Source organism: Penicillium rubens (assembly GCF_028828025.1).
Source record: "Penicillium rubens strain IBT 27055 chromosome Unknown utg000004l_segment0_segment0, whole genome shotgun sequence".
Classification (NCBI taxonomy): Eukaryota; Fungi; Ascomycota; class Eurotiomycetes; order Eurotiales; family Aspergillaceae; genus Penicillium; species Penicillium rubens.
The window spans coordinates 1,519,399-1,539,953 of NW_026890602.1; the positions used below are offsets into that span (position 1 = coordinate 1,519,399).

The 20,555-nt window shown below is 48.9% G+C and overlaps 5 protein-coding genes across 5 annotated transcripts; 2 read left to right on the plus strand and 3 right to left on the minus strand.

The window, feature by feature from the left end:
* Positions 1–842: 842 nt before the first annotated feature.
* N7525_010538 (DUF2841 domain-containing protein) lies at positions 843–2,494 on the minus strand (the record flags this gene model as incomplete). The annotated part of the gene is made up of 4 exons (XM_002561474.1): positions 843–1,402; positions 1,465–1,650; positions 1,707–2,213; positions 2,266–2,494. The coding sequence occupies 4 exons, from the start codon at positions 2,492–2,494 to the stop codon at positions 843–845; spliced, it is 1,482 nt and encodes a 493-aa protein (XP_002561520.1).
* A 5,011-nt stretch (positions 2,495–7,505) lies between these two features.
* On the plus strand, positions 7,506–8,297 carry N7525_010539 (sulfotransferase family protein; the record flags this gene model as incomplete). The annotated part of the gene is made up of 1 exon (XM_002561473.1): positions 7,506–8,297. One exon carries the CDS (start codon positions 7,506–7,508, stop codon positions 8,295–8,297), a length of 792 nt encoding a protein of 263 aa, XP_002561519.1.
* A 342-nt stretch (positions 8,298–8,639) lies between these two features.
* Positions 8,640–9,995, minus strand: N7525_010540 (putative integral membrane protein Pth11-like; the record flags this gene model as incomplete). Its single annotated transcript, XM_002561472.1, has 6 exons — positions 8,640–9,105; positions 9,160–9,530; positions 9,579–9,646; positions 9,700–9,736; positions 9,787–9,806; positions 9,860–9,995. The coding sequence occupies 6 exons, from the start codon at positions 9,993–9,995 to the stop codon at positions 8,640–8,642; spliced, it is 1,098 nt and encodes a 365-aa protein (XP_002561518.1).
* Positions 9,996–13,072: 3,077 nt separating this feature from the next.
* N7525_010541 (cytochrome P450) lies at positions 13,073–14,857 on the plus strand (the record flags this gene model as incomplete). The annotated part of the gene is made up of 5 exons (XM_002561470.1): positions 13,073–13,304; positions 13,363–13,550; positions 13,605–13,729; positions 13,782–14,652; positions 14,726–14,857. The coding sequence occupies 5 exons, from the start codon at positions 13,073–13,075 to the stop codon at positions 14,855–14,857; spliced, it is 1,548 nt and encodes a 515-aa protein (XP_002561516.1).
* Positions 14,858–15,449: 592 nt separating this feature from the next.
* N7525_010542 (pentafunctional protein ARO1) lies at positions 15,450–20,271 on the minus strand (the record flags this gene model as incomplete). Its single annotated transcript, XM_002561469.2, has 2 exons — positions 15,450–15,476; positions 15,547–20,271. The coding sequence occupies 2 exons, from the start codon at positions 20,269–20,271 to the stop codon at positions 15,450–15,452; spliced, it is 4,752 nt and encodes a 1,583-aa protein (XP_002561515.2).
* Positions 20,272–20,555: the final 284 nt, after the last annotated feature.

The following is a 20,555-nucleotide window of genomic DNA, read 5'->3' on the forward strand; positions in this document are numbered from 1 at the left end:
AGTTGATACTGGGGTGTTGGGATGCTGTATTTCCAATTGTAGAACGTTGCTTATGTATTTTTTTAAGATCTGAGGCAAGAATACTCATTGGGTGAATCGCGCGAAACAGCCGAATTTCGTCAACAGGGCTTGTTATTTTAAGAAAAAAAGAGTGCCTTGGAATCGTAACTGCCCCCAAAAAAAATTACTAAAGAAGGTAGAAAAAAAGATAGACATAGCATGTCCTGGTTTCGATCCAGGGACCTATTGATTGTTAGTTATGATGTTGTGGGTGAAATTGGATTCGGTTAAACATACCTCCGGGTTATGAGCCCGGCGCTCGTTCCCCTGAGCTAACATGCTGATTGGTGGAAAATATATCTCTTGAGTTGGTAGATATAACCGACAATACATTTAAGTTAAACTATTTATTTATAGTAACTACTATAGATATACTATAGATATAGCTATAAGATACTAACACACACATTAAGATCATTTTCTAACAATATAGACCACTAACTCCGCTTTCAGAGACAGGCGCCTAGTAGGTGTTGGTCGCAAATCAGGAGTATCCATGGATGTCTGCCAACTGACCGTGACCCTTTAGATTAAAATTATCCACTGCGAATCTCGTTATAACCTCGTTTATAAGCACCAGGCCCACCTCATTACCGATCCGGTCCCAATCTGCACAGTCGAAGGCCTTCTTCATTTACCCTGGCCACTCGGAAAGGGATATGCAAACAAACGCCCTCAAAAATACAACAAAGCCAACCCAAACAATTATTATAGACCTGACGGCAGAGCACATACAGCATATTTCCACGCAACTCTAGAGACCAGCTGAGAGTTGCTAATTACTAATAGCCGAAATGGTAAGAGATATCACGTCCCTCCTTCGGCTGGGCCAATGCTTCCGTTGTAGAGAGCCCAGGGGACACGAAGCCCTGCTGTAGGAAGTTGTAAGATTCGCTGGGATACTCTACCGGATAGGGTTGGAGATGGACAGTGGCCGGAGGAGAAAAGTCATGCGTGAATGCAGGCCGGGTAGCATCGACATCAGAGGCCTCTTCTCTTTCGCGTTTCCTCTTCAACCTCTGCGGCGGCATTGACATCGGCACGGCCATGTCAAAGCCATGTATGGTCTTGGGATCCAGTTCTGCGTAGTATTGCCCAGGAATATGACCCTGCGCGTTGTAGGGATAGTCCAGAGATAAGTCCGGGAGATTTGATACAGGCGCAAATGATGCCGGCGGAGCATTATTATTAGAGCCTGAATTGACACATGCAGATGTGTTGTTCGAAATTGGGGATGTTGAATCAACGGGCACGCTCTCTCCGATACGTTTATTGTGGTTGAATGTGGTCCCATTTGCTTCGGGCAGGTTCATGCGACAAATCCAAACCGGGCGTTGTCCATCTGTGGATAATAGTGAGATGACTGGCTAACGCGATAACCTCGAAGACACCATGATAACATACCACTCTTGCCCTCCAAGAAATTTTCTTCTTCCCGTCGAACCCGGTAGATCTCGTCCAAGATGCATAATCGTTCTGCTGGGAATATATGCCGCCGAATTGCCTGGTCGGCCTCCCGCAGTTTTCTGGCGGTGATACGGCGGCTAGTACGCAGCTCGCACAAGATATGAATTAGAAGCCTGATGCGCTCTGTTGTTGGCGGTCAGTTACTTGACAGGTACCCAGTTAGAGACAGTTTCTCTTACCTTCTTTGAGAAGGTGGTCAGGCTCTCGGTGCCTCACTCTGCGTGGCCACCAGGGAGGCTTGGTTGCCTCCGGGTCAAGCTGCTGAGTGACCCCTGCGACGACTATCCGCCCGTTGTACGGGAAGACCATCTGCTTGCGGGGCTCCACTAGCTTGATATAGGCCTTCGCGAGGGCCCGACAATTCGTCTGCTGCAGGTTCTGGAATGCCTTCTCATAGTATTTTCGTAGCAAGGCACGGTCTGTAGTAGATATGGTGACTTCCGGCCTCCACATTCTGTTGTTATCACTCCAAACATTTCTTTTTGTGGGTTGTTGACTCTGTTTATCCCAGGGAGACAAAGACTCTGTATGGTCCGACTCTACCGTTGGCGAAGGTAGACCAGCTGGTGGGAAATCCCGGGTATCCTCTCTGCCATCTAAACCCGTCTTTCGAGGGGCAATATGGGTTATTCGTGGCGAGGGTGGGTTTTTTCTAGTGGCTAGCATGGTTTGCTGAGGTGATGCTGCTACAATTGGTTATCAAATCGTACTCCACTATGCTGTTAATATAAAACGCACCTTGGTCTATTGCCGAGCAAGCTTCTCCTGACATCTTGACTGCTTTCAAAAATGTATCCGCTAACCGTACCGACAGGGACCCCTGGAATGTTTTGGCAATCGACCGAGAGCACCGTAAGTGAAGACCGCCTTCTATATCGATAGATATGAGCGCAAAGTGAGAAGGGTCCGATTCACAGTCGATAGTTACAGGAGTGTGACAAGCCATTGGGTTATTGGTGACATTCATAGTAGAGGTAATTATCTCAGATACCACAGACCGCAGATTCTCTGGGGTTCATATATAGCTGAATGTGACTTGGGGACCACCCTGAGTAGGTACGTTAAAGGAATGGAATTAACTGCTTGGACTCATCGACAATGATCTTGCGTTGATCTACCACCTGCATTCCATTGCCCCCCTGTCAGTTGCGGGTCACTTCCCATTGGCCTGTCAAATAATATGAAGTGACTCCGCACCAACTACAGAGTAGATAAGAGACAATGGCTTGCAGGACCAACGAGCTAGCAATAGATTGACTCCTGTGCGAACTGAGACTCGGAATGTCAAAGCTGGTATACTGATGATGTGGGACTTGGTGACGCGGCTATAGGGAGAACCAGGCCTTCCGGGGAAGGGTGGCTGGCCACAGCCTTACCGCAACATGATCTTCCTCGTCAACGCGTCCACGTCAATCAGTGTCAAAGGATTTTAGTAAGTGCTATCCTGACTTAGCATTGCTCGTATCGTTCTCGTATACACGGCTCGCTTAGCAGTAGCAGGATAATGACAACAAGGCAAGGGAGCATAATGCACCTCTAGCCCGGCAAATCCCGAGAAGACAAGCAAAAGGCCGTGCCGATAAACTGCGTTATCTGTCGATCCCGATGCGAGCCATCTCTTCCTACTGTAGATCCTCTCCCCGTGGTCGTTACTAGCGTGAAGTGAAGACCGTTAAAGATTTATTGAATTGTTCGCTTGTCTCGTAGAGTAAACCACTATTATAAACTGAGCCCTTGCACCTTCCTGTTGCGGAATAGCTGTCAATCCTGATCAAGGGCACCATCTCAACCCCTCCGGGACCATTCCGTCACGTCAAAAGCAATACAGTTTGGCTGGCAGTTGCTAAATGACTCTGTCAAACTTTATAGTTCGTAATCTACCTAGGTAGTTCCTTCATCTCACATCTTATGCACCTCGACATCTCTGCGGACTTCCCTCCATAGGCTCACTCACATATTTAGTATGCTGCATATGCCCCATTTCAGGCCACCCGCCAATCACTTTCTGACTACGAAGCGGGAAGCAATTTCCGATCTCGAGTATTTATAACACGTATGTTGTATGGTCGGCTCAACGGCGCCGATGTTGAGTTATGGTTAGCGCTGTGAGTCTGGTGAGTTCTAGGCCTTCTTTGTTAGGGTTTTTCTATAATCCGCATGACATCTCAGGTTCGTAAAACACATGGCACGCCTTAGTGTAGATCGCAAAGCGTTTACCAATTTACCAATCTAGTTGGAAAGCCTAAAACCCCTCTACATTGCGGAGCCAAAGAAATCAAATAAATTCGTCCTTTTCATATGGCTCTCTCCACATGGCTCTCCAATACACTTCCAAAAGAGTCACCATGTGATGAACTAGAACAGGCTAGGGTCTACATATGCAATGGAATCTCTACCAAGGGATTTCCAAAATGACAAGCATTGTGTGTGTCGACATTGCGCACCGTAGCCACACTCTACATCTATCAACTGTACTTTTTTAAGGCTTTACTATTTGCTAGATTTAGCAAGGCTACGGAGTAAGAGAGCGGAGACGACAGGAATCTGATTAATCAATATTCTATATTAGCCAAGAGAACTCACTGGGGTTCGCGAACCGTGTAGAGGGTGGAGATAAGCCGAATCCCTGCATGATGGCTTTAATATATATTGCCGATCATTGTCATTTAGGGTGGCGGTTGCATGTCCAGGAATGCCTAAACTGGCTTCTAAATGATTAACCGAGCCTTTAGGCGGGTTAAACCTGCTTTTATACGAGTAACCTGCTTTTGGACGATTAAATCTGCTTTTAAGCGATTAACATGACAAGCTAGCAAATTTCTAACTGTAATAGGGAATGATTGAACATAGCCTCATATTTACGAAAGAGGCTGATTGCCAATTGGGAAAAATAAATAAACAAATAAATTACTTGGTATGACATTGGCAATGGATTCAGAGTCAGGATAAGTACCTTGGCACCCTCGAAACTATCGCTTAACCATTTTATCACGCAATCAAGGGATTACCCTTTTCGGCTATTCACTGACTAGCCGTATCTCCGTTCGGCCGAGTCCATGATTCGGGGCATCCTTCAAGGTCTAGGTTCATGAACAATATAAGCGAGGGTCCCTTATAGGAAGGGGTCGACGTTTTGTCGCGGGGGAAGGCCCATCCTCTGAATATGCGCGCAGTTTTGCCCAGATTCTCGGCGTATTCGTCTCCACTACGTACCCCTGAGGTCGCACCGATACTAACGCTTGAAATCCTTGTCGAGGCATGGAGTAGTAGGTAATATGCCTGGATTCCAAATCGCTTAGCGCAATTAGCTAGGCCAAAAAGTGGTGGACCAGGTCGAAGCGGGCATGGTAAACCCGGTTTGCGACCGTTGGGCCTGGGACTAGATCGATGGCGTGAAGTCAAAGTGGTAGATCAAACAAATTGAGACTCTTGGACTGTGCGCCATGCGTGCCTTATGCAGGGAAAGACGTCTGTGGTCCGTTGTCAGTCAGATGTGTTCTATGGCCCGGCCCGGCGTTGTCGATCCCTTAGCACGCGACTGAAACAATGAGAAACGCTTGCCAAGGGGCTGATCGTTGATGCTTGGTACGGTCTTCATGCTCTGTACGGAGTATACCTATAATGGATGATTGTGAGCCGAGGTTATCGTCTATCCCTACTCCCTTTTTTTTCCCCTTCACGCGCTGTGTGTCTGTACCGGAGACATTCCTTAGAGTTTCACGACCTATCCGCATTCTAGTTCCTCACATACTTTCTTTCTTTCTTTCTTTCTTTCTTTCTTTCTTTCTTTCTTTCTTTCTTTCTTTCTTTTTTTTTTTTCCTTGAAAAGTTGAAGTGATGGAAAATGTGTAAGGAATAATGAAAACCGAAATATTAAGAGGCATCCCGAAGGTACAACATGTTGTAACAACATAAGTACGGGCCTCAGTATGTACGGATATATAATTTAAACTTACTCCCGACGTCCGTATAATTCGGTGATTTGCGATAAATCATGCCAGGTGGATGAACCCTACACGTTCCCCTTTTGCGTCATCATATCTAGGAACAAGAGTAGAATGTTGGAAGATTAGTTACGCGCCTTGTGAAACAGGGGCACTGTAAGAAGTGAGGACTATCAAAAAGTAGATTGCAAAACAAATAGTATTGTGGGGCAGGGTGCACATTTAGCTACTGACAATAGTCTGGATCAATGAGCGTGAATAACCTCACTAGTCCGAGCCCCGGACAGAAACTTATTTAGGGTCTAGCAAGAGGATGGTACTTGTGTACGAAGTATCAAAGCCCTGAAGAACGAAACGTGGGGGATATAGATTTATAAATCAAACGATTTCACATCTCATCAGCATGTTAGCTCAGGGGAAGAGCGCCGGGCTCATAACCCGGAGGTACGTTTCACCGATTTACCAATTTCATCCACAACATCATAACTAACAATCAACAGGTCCCTGGATCGAAACCAGGACATGCTATGTCTATTTTTTTTTTTTGGGACATCGCCTTCAATCATCCGACATCGTATGGTATAAGATATTCAGATATTCAGCCGTCCGAGTGCGTCCTCTTATGTTTTAAGATACCGTACGGAGTACTTGAACGTGGATGGAAATACAACATATATGGAAGAGTACTAACCACCTAATAATTTCTACCTACGTAAATAGGTGACTAACGGCCATAGTCGCCTAATCGCAAGACCCTATACTACACTAAATGTCACTTGGCATAGCGGGTACCAGCTGACGGGGACTAGAAATTAGGTAAGAATTTTTCTAGTCCCCGTCAGCTGGTACCCCGACATGACCGATTCGATGTTGTCGCCAAACAATGGCTAACTAAGCTTCTTGTTGAGAATGCCTAAGTGGCGCACTTCTCACATCCTATCAGCATGTTAGCTCAGGGGAAGAGCGCCGGGCTCATAACCCGGAGGTACGTTTCACCGATTTACCAATTTCACCCACAACATCGTAACTAACAATCAACAGGTCCCTGGATCGAAACCAGGACATGCTATGTCTATCTTTTTTTTGCTCTTTTCTTTTTAGCCATCGCCTTTAATCATCAATTAAAATTTTTTGAGACATCACATGGTATTCTAACTATATTGTAACTATTAAGATGGCTACATCGGTAGATACCTACCTGGTAGCTCTCTCCTTTTATATAAGCATCCGTCTAAAAGTATGCTAAAAGTGTTAACTTTTATATAATGGTACGTAACATATATCACCCGCCTAGGCGCCTGTATAATTAGTACTTGATCAATGACCAAGTTTTCTCTAGGAAGTAACATGGTAGATCTGCTGAACTACAGACATGAATGGTTCCATTGCTTTTCTGTTGGTAATTAGTCCTATACCTCTAACTCCGATGCCAACCCCACCTGTTTAAGGGCATTGCCTTGATCGAGCTCAAACAAGCTGCTATGATCACAGCTCTCATTATACCTACCCAGGAGCCACTCAAATACAAGTCAGTTTTGATGTTGTGGTGCAACTGCAAGCTGCCTCAGGCCACCCACCAGTTGTAAAGCTCCACAAACGACACTTGGAAACCGTGCAAGTGCTTCATCTACCTGTTCTATCACTAGTAGCGCCTACACCATTTTGCCCTGGCGCCATACTCTTGATCCGATTCCCCGAAAATAACATATTGTGCAAATCTAAAACACCAACCTATCGCACATCATACTGGGGGAGGGGGATCTCCAAAGTGGGGGCGGTAATCTCCGAAAATCCAGTCTCATATCTGGCGTTTATATCCATCAAAGAAACATAAAGCCACTCGAATCCTGATAAATTTTTGGACATAAATAAAACCCCATACCTTCATGAGCCCAAATACCCCCAAACAAGCAAAGTAGCCAGCACCTGAGAGGAGGGGAAAAAGAAAAGAAGAAAAACAAGAGGGTCATCCGGCCAACCTGAAACCAACCACCAACACCAACCCAGCCCAACAAGCCACCCTATACAGGCAAAATGGGCCAACAGGCCTCTCTCCCACAACCCGGCGCCCAAATTAAAGTCATCGGCGCCGGGCTACCACGCACAGGGACCTCATCATTCAGCCAAGCGCTAGAAATCCTCCTGGACGGACCGGTGTACCACTGCGGTACCCAAATATCGATAGGCCCACCAACAGAGATAAAAAGCTGGATGCCAATCCTGCAAAACTGGCTCAAAAAAGACGACCGCACAAGTCGCGCAAAGATGCTTACCCTCCTGCGCCGCCGATTGGCCGGCTACATCGCCATCACCGACTCCCCAGGCTCCGAGCTCGTCCCCGAACTCATGGAGCTGTATCCGGACGCCAAGGTCGTCTGCACAGTCCGTGATCCCGTTCTGTGGGAGACGAGTATGCTCCACGTGCAGAGTTTGACGGGCGTTTGGTTTGCGCGTGCTGTCCTCCTCCCGCTGGACGGGTTGAGACATTTTATCCCGTATGGGTATTTGCTGGCCGCGCTGTGGGAGAGGCTTTATGGGGGTGTTCCAGGTCAGCATGGTCGCGAGACTTATGCAAGTCATATTGCTTGGTTGAAGGAGGTTGTGCCTGAGGATAGGTTGGTTTTCTTTGATGTTAGGGATGGGTGGGGACCGCTGTGTGAGGCTCTGAGTGTCGAGGCTCCGGTTGGTGTGCCGTTTCCCCGTATCAATGATTCTGAGGCTATTGAGAGGTCTATTAACCATCATTTCCGGAGGGGTCTTATGCGCTGGGCGTGCATATTTGCTGTGTTCGGTGTTGGGGTGACAGCTTTTCGCATGTGGAGGTGAGATGGAGTGAAATGACTGCATAGGGGGGTTCTTTTTGGTTGCGGAGATTGGCATTTTGAGTTGGGACTTTTGGAAACTTTGTGTCGTCAAACTTCAACACTTTAGCGACTTGCATTGGACGTCTATTTATTTCAGGGGAGTATCAGGCAAGGACTCATCACGAACAAATCAGATAGATCGTTTATACTGTCATTTACATAGCCATTTACGCACAATATTTATGACATCTATGCCCTTTGGAATATGTTATCCAAGATATTGAAACCGAAATGCATTACCCGAATATTATACAAAAGAATTATATAGCCGCAACATTGGGAATTCATAAGCGTAAAACCGATATCATCGACGAGCCCGCTCGAATGAACTGTCGCTCCCACCATCGTTTCTCTCGAAGGTAGTTTCGATCTCCGTGTGAGCAAAGATCTTTCCTTGGGGGATAATGCGCTCCTCGCTGGAGTTGCTGGCCGCGCCAATATTGGTACCCATGGGAACATCTTCCTTTCCGTTGACTGTGATCATAGTAATGTTGTTTGGATCTCGGACTTTGGCGAATCCAGATGCATATCGCGGGGCATGGTTGTCGCTTGACCAGGGGCCGGATTTCTTCCCACTGCTGTACTCTCCGATGAAGCGGGGCAGGAAACGGGAGGCAATTGCCTTGAATGATGGGATCGAGGCGGCAAAGATGCCGACGTTGGTTTCGATAACTGACCAGTACATGGCACCGCTGATGGCGTAGGTGGAGTCCTTTGAGCTGAGCATGGCGGGGATGTAGGTGATTCGGATGATTGAGGAGACGCAAGCGCTGCGGAGGATAATATGTTAAGAATGGCCCAGGCGGAGGCTGGGGTGCACTTACAAAAGACCAAGGCAGAGGATAAAGGCTAGAACAATCTTCTGTTTCTGAGGCATCTGGAGATGGAAGATTACCTTGATGGGCAAGGTATAGGTTAAGATATCCGTGACAATGTTCAGGGCGGCGTTGCACAGGTAGAAAAGATTGATGTCGACGCATTTTCCGGGTCCGGTGCCAGTCCAGGCCATGCTAATGGGTTGGCATTGGAATGCAGCCACGAGAACGAATGAGATGGCTTGTGCCATAATGACCCCCAGCATAACCCAGGATAGGCGAGTGAGATAGCGATCTCCGAGGCGAGTATAGAAGCACAGGACGGAGGTTTTGATGAACCCAAGTGTTGCGAGATAGAACATTGAACTCAGCCAGACCGCCTGGGAAGAGGTTAGAAACACGTTGTAAAAGATTCGGATCATTCTTACAAAAGAATAGTCCATCATCTTGGTTTGGTCGACATCCTCAATGTGTTTTCCAAGCCCGTGCTTGACCGCTAAATGATATTAGCCTCTGCAAAGAGGTATAGGAAGGGAACCTGGAACATACCGACAAGTGTGGCAGCAATGAATGCCCACGACAACGCCTATTTCCATTAGTTGCAAGTTCGCTGATGATAGGGCCACTTTTTCTTACGCAAGCGCAAACAATGAGGTCTGGAAGATGTTAGTATAGTGCTGGTAAAATATAACAGATATAATCCACTTACAGTCGTCCAGGCCCATTTGACCCAAGACAAAAATGCGCGAAAAGAGACGAAGAGCCAAAACAACGAAGGTCAAGGCGGCAAATGCCACGCTGACACCTACGACCATAGGGCCTTGAGAACCATCGGCGCCCGCCATCGCGAGGAATATAGACGGATCAAACAGAAACGAAAAGGAGAAAAGACCGTGAATTGATAGGAAGAGATTAGTTTAAATGAATGGCATAGACAGTCGTTTCACATGTCCACCTCATGGAGAAGGGATGATAAAAACACCACAAGTATAACCGAGAAAAATTTAAAAGAGTGGCTAGCGGTACCCTGGTCTACAAGTTATACAGATATTTATCTCTGATGCCCCTGGAACGAGTCCGAATAAAATGACTGCGCACATCAGGAATGCCCATCGTGCATGGATCTAGTAGCCTCGGAGATCCACCGCACACCATCAAAAACGCCGTTTGGAAAGAAAAAAGCAAACATGGTAGGGATTGGCACGGCCTTTTCTTTTTAGAGCAACACGAGACACACGGAGTACGAGACTGTCAGAACCGAGCATCTCCACCATTCTAGATCTTTGTTGATCTATGCTAAAATACATCTGCCGATTATGGAGAGTTTCAGGTTGGAGGGAAAAAAAAGAAGATCACTGGGGGTTTTCAGCATGGTTTACCACTCAGACGTAGAAATGCTGTCTCCAATTGTCGAGGCGCAAACCGTTGGATATATCATTTGACAAGATCAAGTACCAATCCCTGTTCGATGGAGCTTTGTTCCGGGGACAAGGGGGGCATTGTGTTTTAGCAAAGATATCCACCTAAAGACCGGGGTGGGATTGGCTCAGATATGTAATGGGTCGACACATTAGACGTCTCAAGGGCGATCATTATGACTGACAATTCGAAAATGGCTTGCCAAGTTGGACTATTACTTATAACAAGAACGCAGGACAGAGGAACTGTGATTTGGTAGAAAGAAAAAGAGTCCGTGGGTCTCGGAAGATTTCCGTGGAGAGATCTGATTTATTTTTGCTTTCACGAGATATCCGATGGTGATCTTAATATTTTAACGTGTTCTAGGTTGCATATATTATCCAGAGGACGTCGTATATAGCCAAGTCCAACGGAAGATAGAAGATTTTACGGTGAATCCTAAAATTTATTAGATAATCTCGAGAAGAGCCCGGAGCTGAACGGTGTGCGTCAAAAGTCCTGGCACGGATTGACAGACAATTGGCTTGTAATTGAATCCGAGCCTATCCCCATGCAGCTCACCTCCGATCCACAGTCCATTTGCCTTCCCGTCCTGAGAGAGTGGGTCATTGTGACTTAGGCGAGGTTGGCTACTCAGTACAACATACAGCATACGGATAGACGGTGAATGATTTGGAAGCATTGCATTTCAGATGTGATATCAGTAAAAATTTACACTGCACATTTTTAATGTAATGCGAGAAAACGGAACTCTTATACCCCCAAATCTTACATATCAACCCTTTCCATAAAGATTCTTAAGCGGCTATCAATTTCAATTTATCATTCTCCGGACTAGAAGATACTATTGCTTCCAAGCTAGCAGGGATTAAAAAGGACAATCTGTACTCCGTGGCATACTCCGCACTGTGTTCAACATACTCCGTACAGAGTACGGAGTAGACGTTGTCATGACTCGTATTTAGCAATAGTTAATCACTAGGGCTTAATCTGTCTCACAAATACCTGTTTTCTCTCTTCCCCTTTTTTGGGGGCAAAACCAGTGGAGAAACAAAAGTCGGAGTCTAACTTGTTTCATGCCTAGGGTCCTAACGCCTCCTCCCGGCTTACGGAGTACATACGATAATTGTGTCAAGCGCCCAGCTTGCTTACAACATATATACTCTACCTAGGTAGGTTGGTGCCAGTCAAAGTCCACGATAATTCTCAGTAAGTGTTGGGATTATGTACCTTTTGTATGTCACACCCATACAAAAGGTACAACTAGATAAAGAGCATAACATCCCTCAACCCTCGACTAGCTAAAGATAAATAAGAGTAGATTGTATCGAACTTAGTCGTTCTATTACTTTGAGTAGACTTGATATTTACTAATATTGATACCAGATTCACCAAAGACCTTCCACATAGCTTGTATAGACCCATAATCCCCTACCTATGTACGGAGTACTCTGTAGGAGGTTGATCAAAATAGAAGTTGAGATGTTATGGTTTTGGTTAACATTTGTATCCTTTGTATGGCATACCTGTACAAAAGGTACCTAATCCAAAGGATTCTTACTAATCAGGTACTGGGCCCGAGGTCCCGACCTCGGTCCACGGGTCTGGGCATGGCTTACCTATGTTGTACATGCCTCCAGGGCTAGGTGATATACTACCTCGCAGATATCCCGTTTCCCTGCCACCTTACATTCCAGGAGAATGCGGCACATGCATACGACTCACTGTCGTCATCCGCAGCTTCATTTAGTCTATTCCGTATTTCGCACAGAGAGACCAGTGAGAAACACTGGCTATTCAATAGTGGAGAACGCCAGCCTCCCGCTCCACAGGCTGGCGAGGTATGTACTTTTGTCATTTCTGCCTGACCCTGTGTAATTGGTCCTCGAGAACCACCAAAGCCTTGTCCCGCACCTGAACTCCCGAGCATCTAATATCCAGTGCTGATCGTTGTTTCAGGTAATTGTGCGCAACGGCGCCTCTTCCTAACGGGGCGTACCGAACCCGCACGGCCCCTCTGACAGCTGACAACGGTCTTTCTCCAAATTCAGAACATCTTTACTATGTTAGGAAACTAAATCACCACGGGATCGGTCTTGGTTAGGAATGTGCGCAACGGGTGGACCAGCCAAACCGATTCTGAATTCGCAAGCGGAGTCGCAATTCCTCTTACGACTTACCAATGCTCTAGCGCAAGGACTAGCACCAAAGGGGAGGGACAGATGCACGAGCTGCCACATGCCGAGCATATCTTCAACCGTTTAGACCTAGTTCGGTCTAGACTTCATTTCAGGCAAACCTCAGCGTCGTGGGGGTGTTGTTAGCTCGACATAGCCCCTTCGACAGAGAGCATTGGCCAATGACCTTTTGACCCTTACTACAATGAATATGCAGTCTAATGCGAATGCTCATTTGGGGTCCTTTATTTCCGGAGGGGCTCTTCCCCCCCTCGGCCAGAAGAACGTGTTTTCATCTTTCATGCATCTGCATCCCTAAATCCGCCATGGGTCTTGCGGAAAATGTCCTGTCACTGATGACGGTGACCAATGTCATCTTGGGTCTTGTGGCCTATGTCACGCTCAAGTTTGGTTGGCAAGTTATTTACTATCGCTTCTTCAGTCCGCTCGCGAAATTCCCAGGTCCTTTCTGGGGCTCTGTAACTCGACTTTGGATCGCATGGCATAATCTGCAGGAGACTGAGGTACCAACTGTCTATGCGCTTGCTAAAAAATATGGTTGGTCTTGACCCTATCTCCAAAAGGAATGTTGTCTCTAACAAGTGGATTCTCTCAGGCCCTGTTGTTCGCATTACCCCGACATTGTTGCTGGTCAGCGATCACGAAAAGCTCCCGGAAGTCTACCACCGCAATGCTGACAAGACGGGACACTATATCACTGGAAGCTTCGGTGAGACCGAGTCCCTGTTCAACATGAGGTCTCACAAGACCCATGCCGTGTTCAGAAAGCACGTTGCCGGACCGGTATGGCGACACACGAGTTCATTCGCAGTTATCAAAAGCTGACCCTCCACATAGTACAGTTTCAGCAATATTAAAAAAATGGAGCCACTGGTTGATATGCGCATCACCGAATGGACCACCAAGCTCAACGAAAAGTTCGCAAAGACCGGCGAAGCCTTCGACTTCGCCTGGTGGGCAGTGTAAGCAAAACGAGCCAAATGAAAACCCTACTCAGACTAACAATGCAACCAGCTACATGGCCTACGACATCATCAGCGAAATCGGCTTCGGCGAGCCCTTCGGCTTCATTGAAAAAGGCGAAGACATCGGCGGCCTAATCCAAGGCTTCCACGACGGCCTCCCAGCCTTCGGCCTCCTAGCCCGCCTGCACCCCTTCACCTCATGGGTGAAAACCACCTTCCTGAAAAAATACCTCGTCGCCAAACCAGCAGACAACTCCGGCATCGGCGTGCTAATGCGCTTCCGCGACCGTCTCATCGACCAGCGCATCACGGACATCGAGAACGGCAAGAAATCCGACCGCACAGACCTGCTCCAGACTTTCCTCGAGGCCCTCACCGAAGACGGCAAGCCCCTCGATCTGGAGTATATCCGCGCCGAGGTCCTGCTCGTCCTGCTCGCTGGCGCAGACACAACCGGTACCGCCTTCCAGGCCATGGTGCAGTATCTCATGATCTACCCGGAGGTGTACGAGCGTATGATGGCGGAAATCGACAACGCCGTCCGTAAAGGTCTCATCTCAGATATGCCGCAGTACAATGAGGTCCTGGAACACCTGCCTTTCTATGTTGGCTGTGTGAAGGAGACCATGCGCCTGTGTCCTTCTGCGCCGAATATCTTCCCCCGGTATGTCCCTGAGCCGGGGCTCGATCTTTATGGTCGCTTTGCGCCGGCGGGTACGGAGATAAGCTGCAACCCGTACCTTGTGCATCGGGATCCAAAGCTTTATGGGCCTGATGCTGAGGAGTTTAAGCCTGAGAGGTGGTTGGATGCTGAGAAGGCGAAGTTGTATAATAAGTATAACTTTTCGTTTGGGTATGGGTCGCGCGTTTGTTTGGGGAGGGATATTGCTATGATGGAGTTGTTTAAGGGTCCTTTGCAGGTGAGTTCCTTTCCGGTTGTCCTATGAGGCCTGGTGTTATTTCTTATTTCGGAGTGGCTAATGTGTCGGTTAGTTCTTCCGCCAATATAAGCCGGAGACTGTAAAGGGTAAGCCCGAGGCCAAGTTCATGGTCAAAGGTGGTATTGGGTACTGGAGAGACGTGTGGATGACCATCTCTCCCCGTTCAGAGGCGAAGGCTGAGTAAAAGCTTGGATCAAAGGTTGGCTCTACATACAGATATTAAACCTGAAGACCATTTACGAGAAGACTACATTCAAACCATTTCTCTCTTTTTTTCGTGCAATTTCTGTGCATTACAGTACTCACAACGAAAGGCTGAAACCGAAACTGGAGCAACGGGGTTTATCCAACACCGTCATTCACTCGGTATCCCTAGCAAATTGACCAGAAACATCGAAAGGACTTGCGGGTTGGTGCGGTCTCCATAAATGACAGGCCCAGGCAAATTCGGCGGCCAAGTGAGGAGAAGCTGACCTCGGGCCTCAGTCACGACCGCAGAGCTGCACGCAAGGAAATCGGCGTAGGTGATATTCCCAGCTGGAATGCCATGAATGACAACGACATCTCTACAGAACGTCTGTGGAATACGCTTAATAACCGAAATGGAATCATATGTAGATGAGGACTATCGTATGAACATGGCAAACAAGATGTAACTCAGGACAAGTTTTGAATGCTTTTAGTAACCCGCCCGTCGCCGCTAGAACATGGAACATGGCATGGCGTCAAATATGGAAAATGGAGAAAAGTCCGAGATATTCACGAGGCATTCGTAATTATTCAGCAGTGCCCATGACGGCATCCTAAAACAAAAAGACAACGAGGTTAGAAAGGGAGCTAGAAAGAGAGGAAATAGTCAAGGTGTTTGCTTACTCTTGCCTCATGGTACAAAGGAGTGATACCAGTCCAGTGAACGAACTGGTGAACACCCTGTCCAACAAGGACCTCCAGTCCAGGAATGGTGCTCCAACCCGCGTCAGATGCAAGCTGCATCAAGGCGGTGACGGCAGGCTTGTAGGCCATCTCAAGAAGAACACGGTGCTTGCTAGTGTCGGAAGACTTGCCGATGAGAGTACCGTCGATCTCCTGAGCGCGCTCGAACATGTGGCAGAGCGTCTCGCGCATGACAGGGTCGATGGGACGGTCAGCGGGGATCGTGCCGATAGCGACCTGGGGAACGGTGTCAAGCTGGGCGCGGTTGTCCACAACGCGGATATTGTAGTTCGTCGGGAAGGTCGAGACCATGCTTTCGAGCTTGCTGGCCGTACGGCCCACCACGTAGATTGGGGAGAAGCCCATGTTGTGGAGGGCGAAGATGGCAGCACGGGCAGTACCGCCGCCGCCGATGACCACGGCACTCTGGCTACCAGTGGAACCGTAAACGCCTGCGTTGCGCATGCATCGGATCATGCCTTGCCAGTCGGTGTTGTAGCCGATAAGCCGAGGGGGATTGTTGCCGTTGGAGACTCGCACGATGGTGTTGACAGCGCCGATGATTTCAGCTTCCTGAGCGACTTCGTCGAGTAGGGGCATGATGTCCAGCTTGAGCGGGATTGTCACCGAGGCACCACCGAAGTCGGGGGCGCGGATGAAGTCCTTGACGTCTTCGACCTTGGTAGTCTCCAGGCGAGAGTAGTCGTGGGGTAGACCCATTTTGGCGAAGAGGGTGTTGTGAAGAGCGGGAGACCGCGAGCCAGACACAGGGGATCCGAAGATAGCGAACTTCTGGGCCTTGATCTCACCCATCAGGGAGAGACCGCGGCGAATTTCTGCAGCGGACAGTTGACCAGGTGCCGCCTTGAAAGGAAGGCTAGGGTGAGACACCGGGGTCATGAAGCCGTTCAGGATTCGGCTGAGCTGACCACTGTCGCCCATGTTGATCGCAATCAGCGGCACATCATGGGCTTCTTCAGCCCATGTCTTGAACTTCCGAAGGGCGTTGTTATCATCAAGGGTATTAGCAACACCGACGAGCTTGATCACATCGCCGTACTCCAGAGCACGGTTGTAGGACGGGATCCAGGACATGTTGGCCCACGACAGAGTGCCCTTAGGATCATGGTGCGAGGCGATGATCTTAGAGTAACCCTTCATCTCAGTAACGGCACGGAGCATTGCATCGGGGAATGCGATCTCAAGATCCACGAATTCGCACCCACAACGGAACGCTAGTCGGTACAGCTGCATTGCTGCATCATGAGCATCATCGGGGAAGCGGCCACCTTGGCTCTTGGTGCGGATGGTGAAGATGACTGGTAGGGTGGTACGACGGCGAAGGAGTGACATTTGTTCGTTGACGTAGTCAATCGAGGGAATATCGCCGTCAACCGCAGGGTCCTTCAACAGGTCGACCCGCAGTTCGACGGCGTCAGACCCGACACAAGCCTCGGTGATAATATCGCCCGACGGTTCGACATCAGGCAACGTCAATGAGACGAAGAAGCTGTGCTTCTTCTTCTTAATGAGGCTAAGGCTGTCTACTTGGCCAGTGACTACCCGCATGAAGCGCGTAAAGTCCTCTGAGGCAAGGGCCAGCTCCGTTGAGGTGGAGTGCTGGCTATAGTACTGGATGTTACTGCACTCTTGGAACCAAGGCTTACGTCGTAGCCACACGCCCATCATGTCCTCGACGTAGGCAGGTCGGGTCTTATCAATCTGAAGGAAGTCCATCACTAGCTTGATGTCGCGCATGATGAGGAGGACGTTGCCCTTGCTCTTATGGTAGTCGGTAAGCAGCTTTCGTGCCTCTGGCATTTCGACAACACCTCCACCGCAGGCGAAGACATAGCCAGTAGGATGATCCTTAAGGACGCGCTTAAGGACAGCGAGTTCCGCGTCTCTGAATCCCTCCCAGCCGCGTGTCTTGATAATATCGGGAATAGTCATACCCTCGGAAGTCTCAAGCTCTGTGTCAAGATCGATGAATCGACGATCAAGAGCCTTAGCAACCCAGTTGCCAGTGGTGGTCTTTCCAGCGCCACGCATACCGATGATGAAGACGGAGGCGCTGCTCCGCTTTTCATCGCTTGAGGCGGCATGCTCAGCTTCCGCAAGTTCTTTGCCATTAAGGTTCACGCTGAACATTTGTTTCAATGCGTCCCACCAGCCAGGCCAAGTCTTGCCAACACATTCTTTCTCCAGAATAAGTGTAGACTGGGGAGCGATAAGAGACAGCACACTGAAACTAAACGCGACCCGGTGGTCATCGTAACAGAAAACACCGCCGGACGGCTGGCGAAGGCTAGAACGCTCAATGCCGTCGATCTCGAGTCCGTCGTCATGCTCGCGGCATATCACTCCGAATTTAGCCAATTCGTCTTTCATAGCCTTGATACGGTTGCATTCCTTGACACGTTGGTTGGCGATACCGTAGATACGAGTTGTGTGGTTTGCGCCCTTGCCTTGGGCAACGGCCGCGAGAACGGAGGCAGTAAGGAAGGCATCCGTCATGGGCTCCATATCTACGTCGGGCAGCGGCTGCAAAACGCCATCAGTAGGTCCGGTGACAGTAGTTGACGTATCAGTCTGTACAACGGAGCAGCCCATAGGTCGTAGAACATCCACTGCGAAACGAGCATCGCCCTGAAGAGACTTGGAGCCAATATTAGGGACGGTGCAGGTGGTGCCAGTGACAGCAGCAATGGCCAAAGGATAGGTTGCAGAACTTGCGTCGCTCTCCACAATATATTCGGCAGGGTTCACGTAGTGACCTTGAGGAATGTGGTAGGTGTGCTCCTCAGTGGTAGACTTCTTCACGTCGATGCCGAAAGATCTCATCATCGCAGTGGTCATGTCGATATAAGGCTGCGAAATGGGCTTACCACCGACCAACTTCAAAGTCACTGGCTCCTTGGCGTACGGAGCACACATGAGCAGCGAAGAGACGTACTGAGAGGAGACTTTAGCGGCTAGGTTGATCTTTCCTCCTGCGAAGCCTCCAGAAGCGGCGATCTTGAGAGGAAGACATCCCTTGCTTTCCATGTACTCGACACCGGCACCGTTAACGGTAAGAGCGTCAACGAGATCACCAATGGGCCTTTGCTTCATGCGGTTGTTGCCGGTCAAGACACTCGAGTCGACACTGCTGGGAGTAGCGAGTGTAGCCACAGTGGTGAGGAATCGCGAAGCAGTACCGGCGTTACCCAAGTACAAAGGCGTAGGGCTTGCTATGATCTTTCCACCTTTGCCGTTCACAACAAGGACTTCGCCTTCCTCCTCCCAAGAGAAAGTGGCCGCACCGAGCCGCTCTAGGGCATTCAACATGACCTCAGTGTCATCGGAGTGCAACAGATTCTTAACGCGGCAGGTTCCGGAACCAAGCGCAGCAAGTACAAGGGCACGGTTGGAAATGCTCTTCGATCCGGGTGGTGCGCAAGTGACATTGAGTGATTTGGGCACTCCCGGGTGAACCTCAACGCTGGGAGCAAGGACGACACCAATATCGTCATTAGAGACGACACTGGCCTTTGGCTCGTGAGTGCGGCCAATTGCCGACAAGAGTACAACCTTCTTTTTCGGGCCATCGTTTTTCTTGTCCAAAGCCATGTTGAATAGCAATTGGTCTACAGAGCAGTGCTTACCAGCAGTCAACTTACGAACCCGTGCGTCTTTCATGGAAGTGGGCAAGCCGTAGGCCGAGATGCACTTTACCACGCGGGCGACAGCGACACCCTTCAGGATGCCCAAATGTCTCGCAAGCTCTGCCTCCTTTACCATGCCGATTGCGACACATTCGCCGTGAAGGATCTGAGGGGTAAGGATCGCTTCAATGGCATGTCCAATAGAATGACCCCAGTTGAGCAGGTTGCGAAGACCGCCCTCACGCTCATCTGCGGAGACAACAAAGGCCTTGTGACGTGCCGATGCCAAGATTCTAGCCTTCAGGATATCCCGGATGCCGCCGAAGCGACCCTGGCCAGCCTTCGGCTCGCTGCGCACAGCAGCCAAAATTAAATCCGCGTTATCCTCCAAGGCAGTGAACTCCTCTTCGCTTGAGATAGCAGCAGTCTTAATGACCTCGGCCATACCATTGATGAACTCTCGGACGGGGAGAGTCTCGAGGAACTCAAGATCAATGTATATTCTCGATGGCTGCCAGATAGAACCAATAAGGTTTTTACCAAGTGGAGTGTCAATGGCAGTCTTTCCTCCGATTGAGGAGTCCACCATGGCAAGGAGCGTGGTCGGGACCTGCACGAAGCGCACACCTCGCATGTAGGTTGCTGCAACAAATCCAATCAAATCCCCAATCACACCACCACCCAGCGCAATGATCACTGTGTCTCTGCCGCATGGCGGGTTCTGGCTCAGCATCCAATCTTCAATGTCGGCTTTTGTCTGCCGTGACTTGGAGCTTTCTCCGGGTGCCACATGGTGAATGAGGAGCCGCGGGGCTGGGGTGATGGAAGCAGCGGCGGCCTCAAAGGTTTTTTGGAAAGTGGGGGTATAAAGAGATCCGAGGTTGGTATCGGTAACGAGAACGTAGGTCGTCGAGGACAAGTCACTGATCAGGTCCTTTGCGACAAAATTGCGCCAAAGACCAAAATCAGCGACAATGCTCTCCCGGCCCAAGATGCTGATCTTGGTGGGTTCAGACATTGTGGAGGAGGATATAGATGAGGACTTGGTAATGGCAAAGTTCAATGACGGCTCATTTCATTCTGTGACTTCCAAGTTAGTACCCTGACTCATTGTACTTTATCTGTTTCCCCCCACAATGAATGTAGGGATACAAGGTGCACACCGATCATTTGGAGGAAAGTGAATGATTAGAGGAGTTTACCAACCTGGACAGAGTTGAGCCAAGAGCCAATAGTGTATGAAGAGAATATAATCTCCAAGTTAGAAGCCCACAAGACACAAAAGGAAAGAGAGTATTGTTT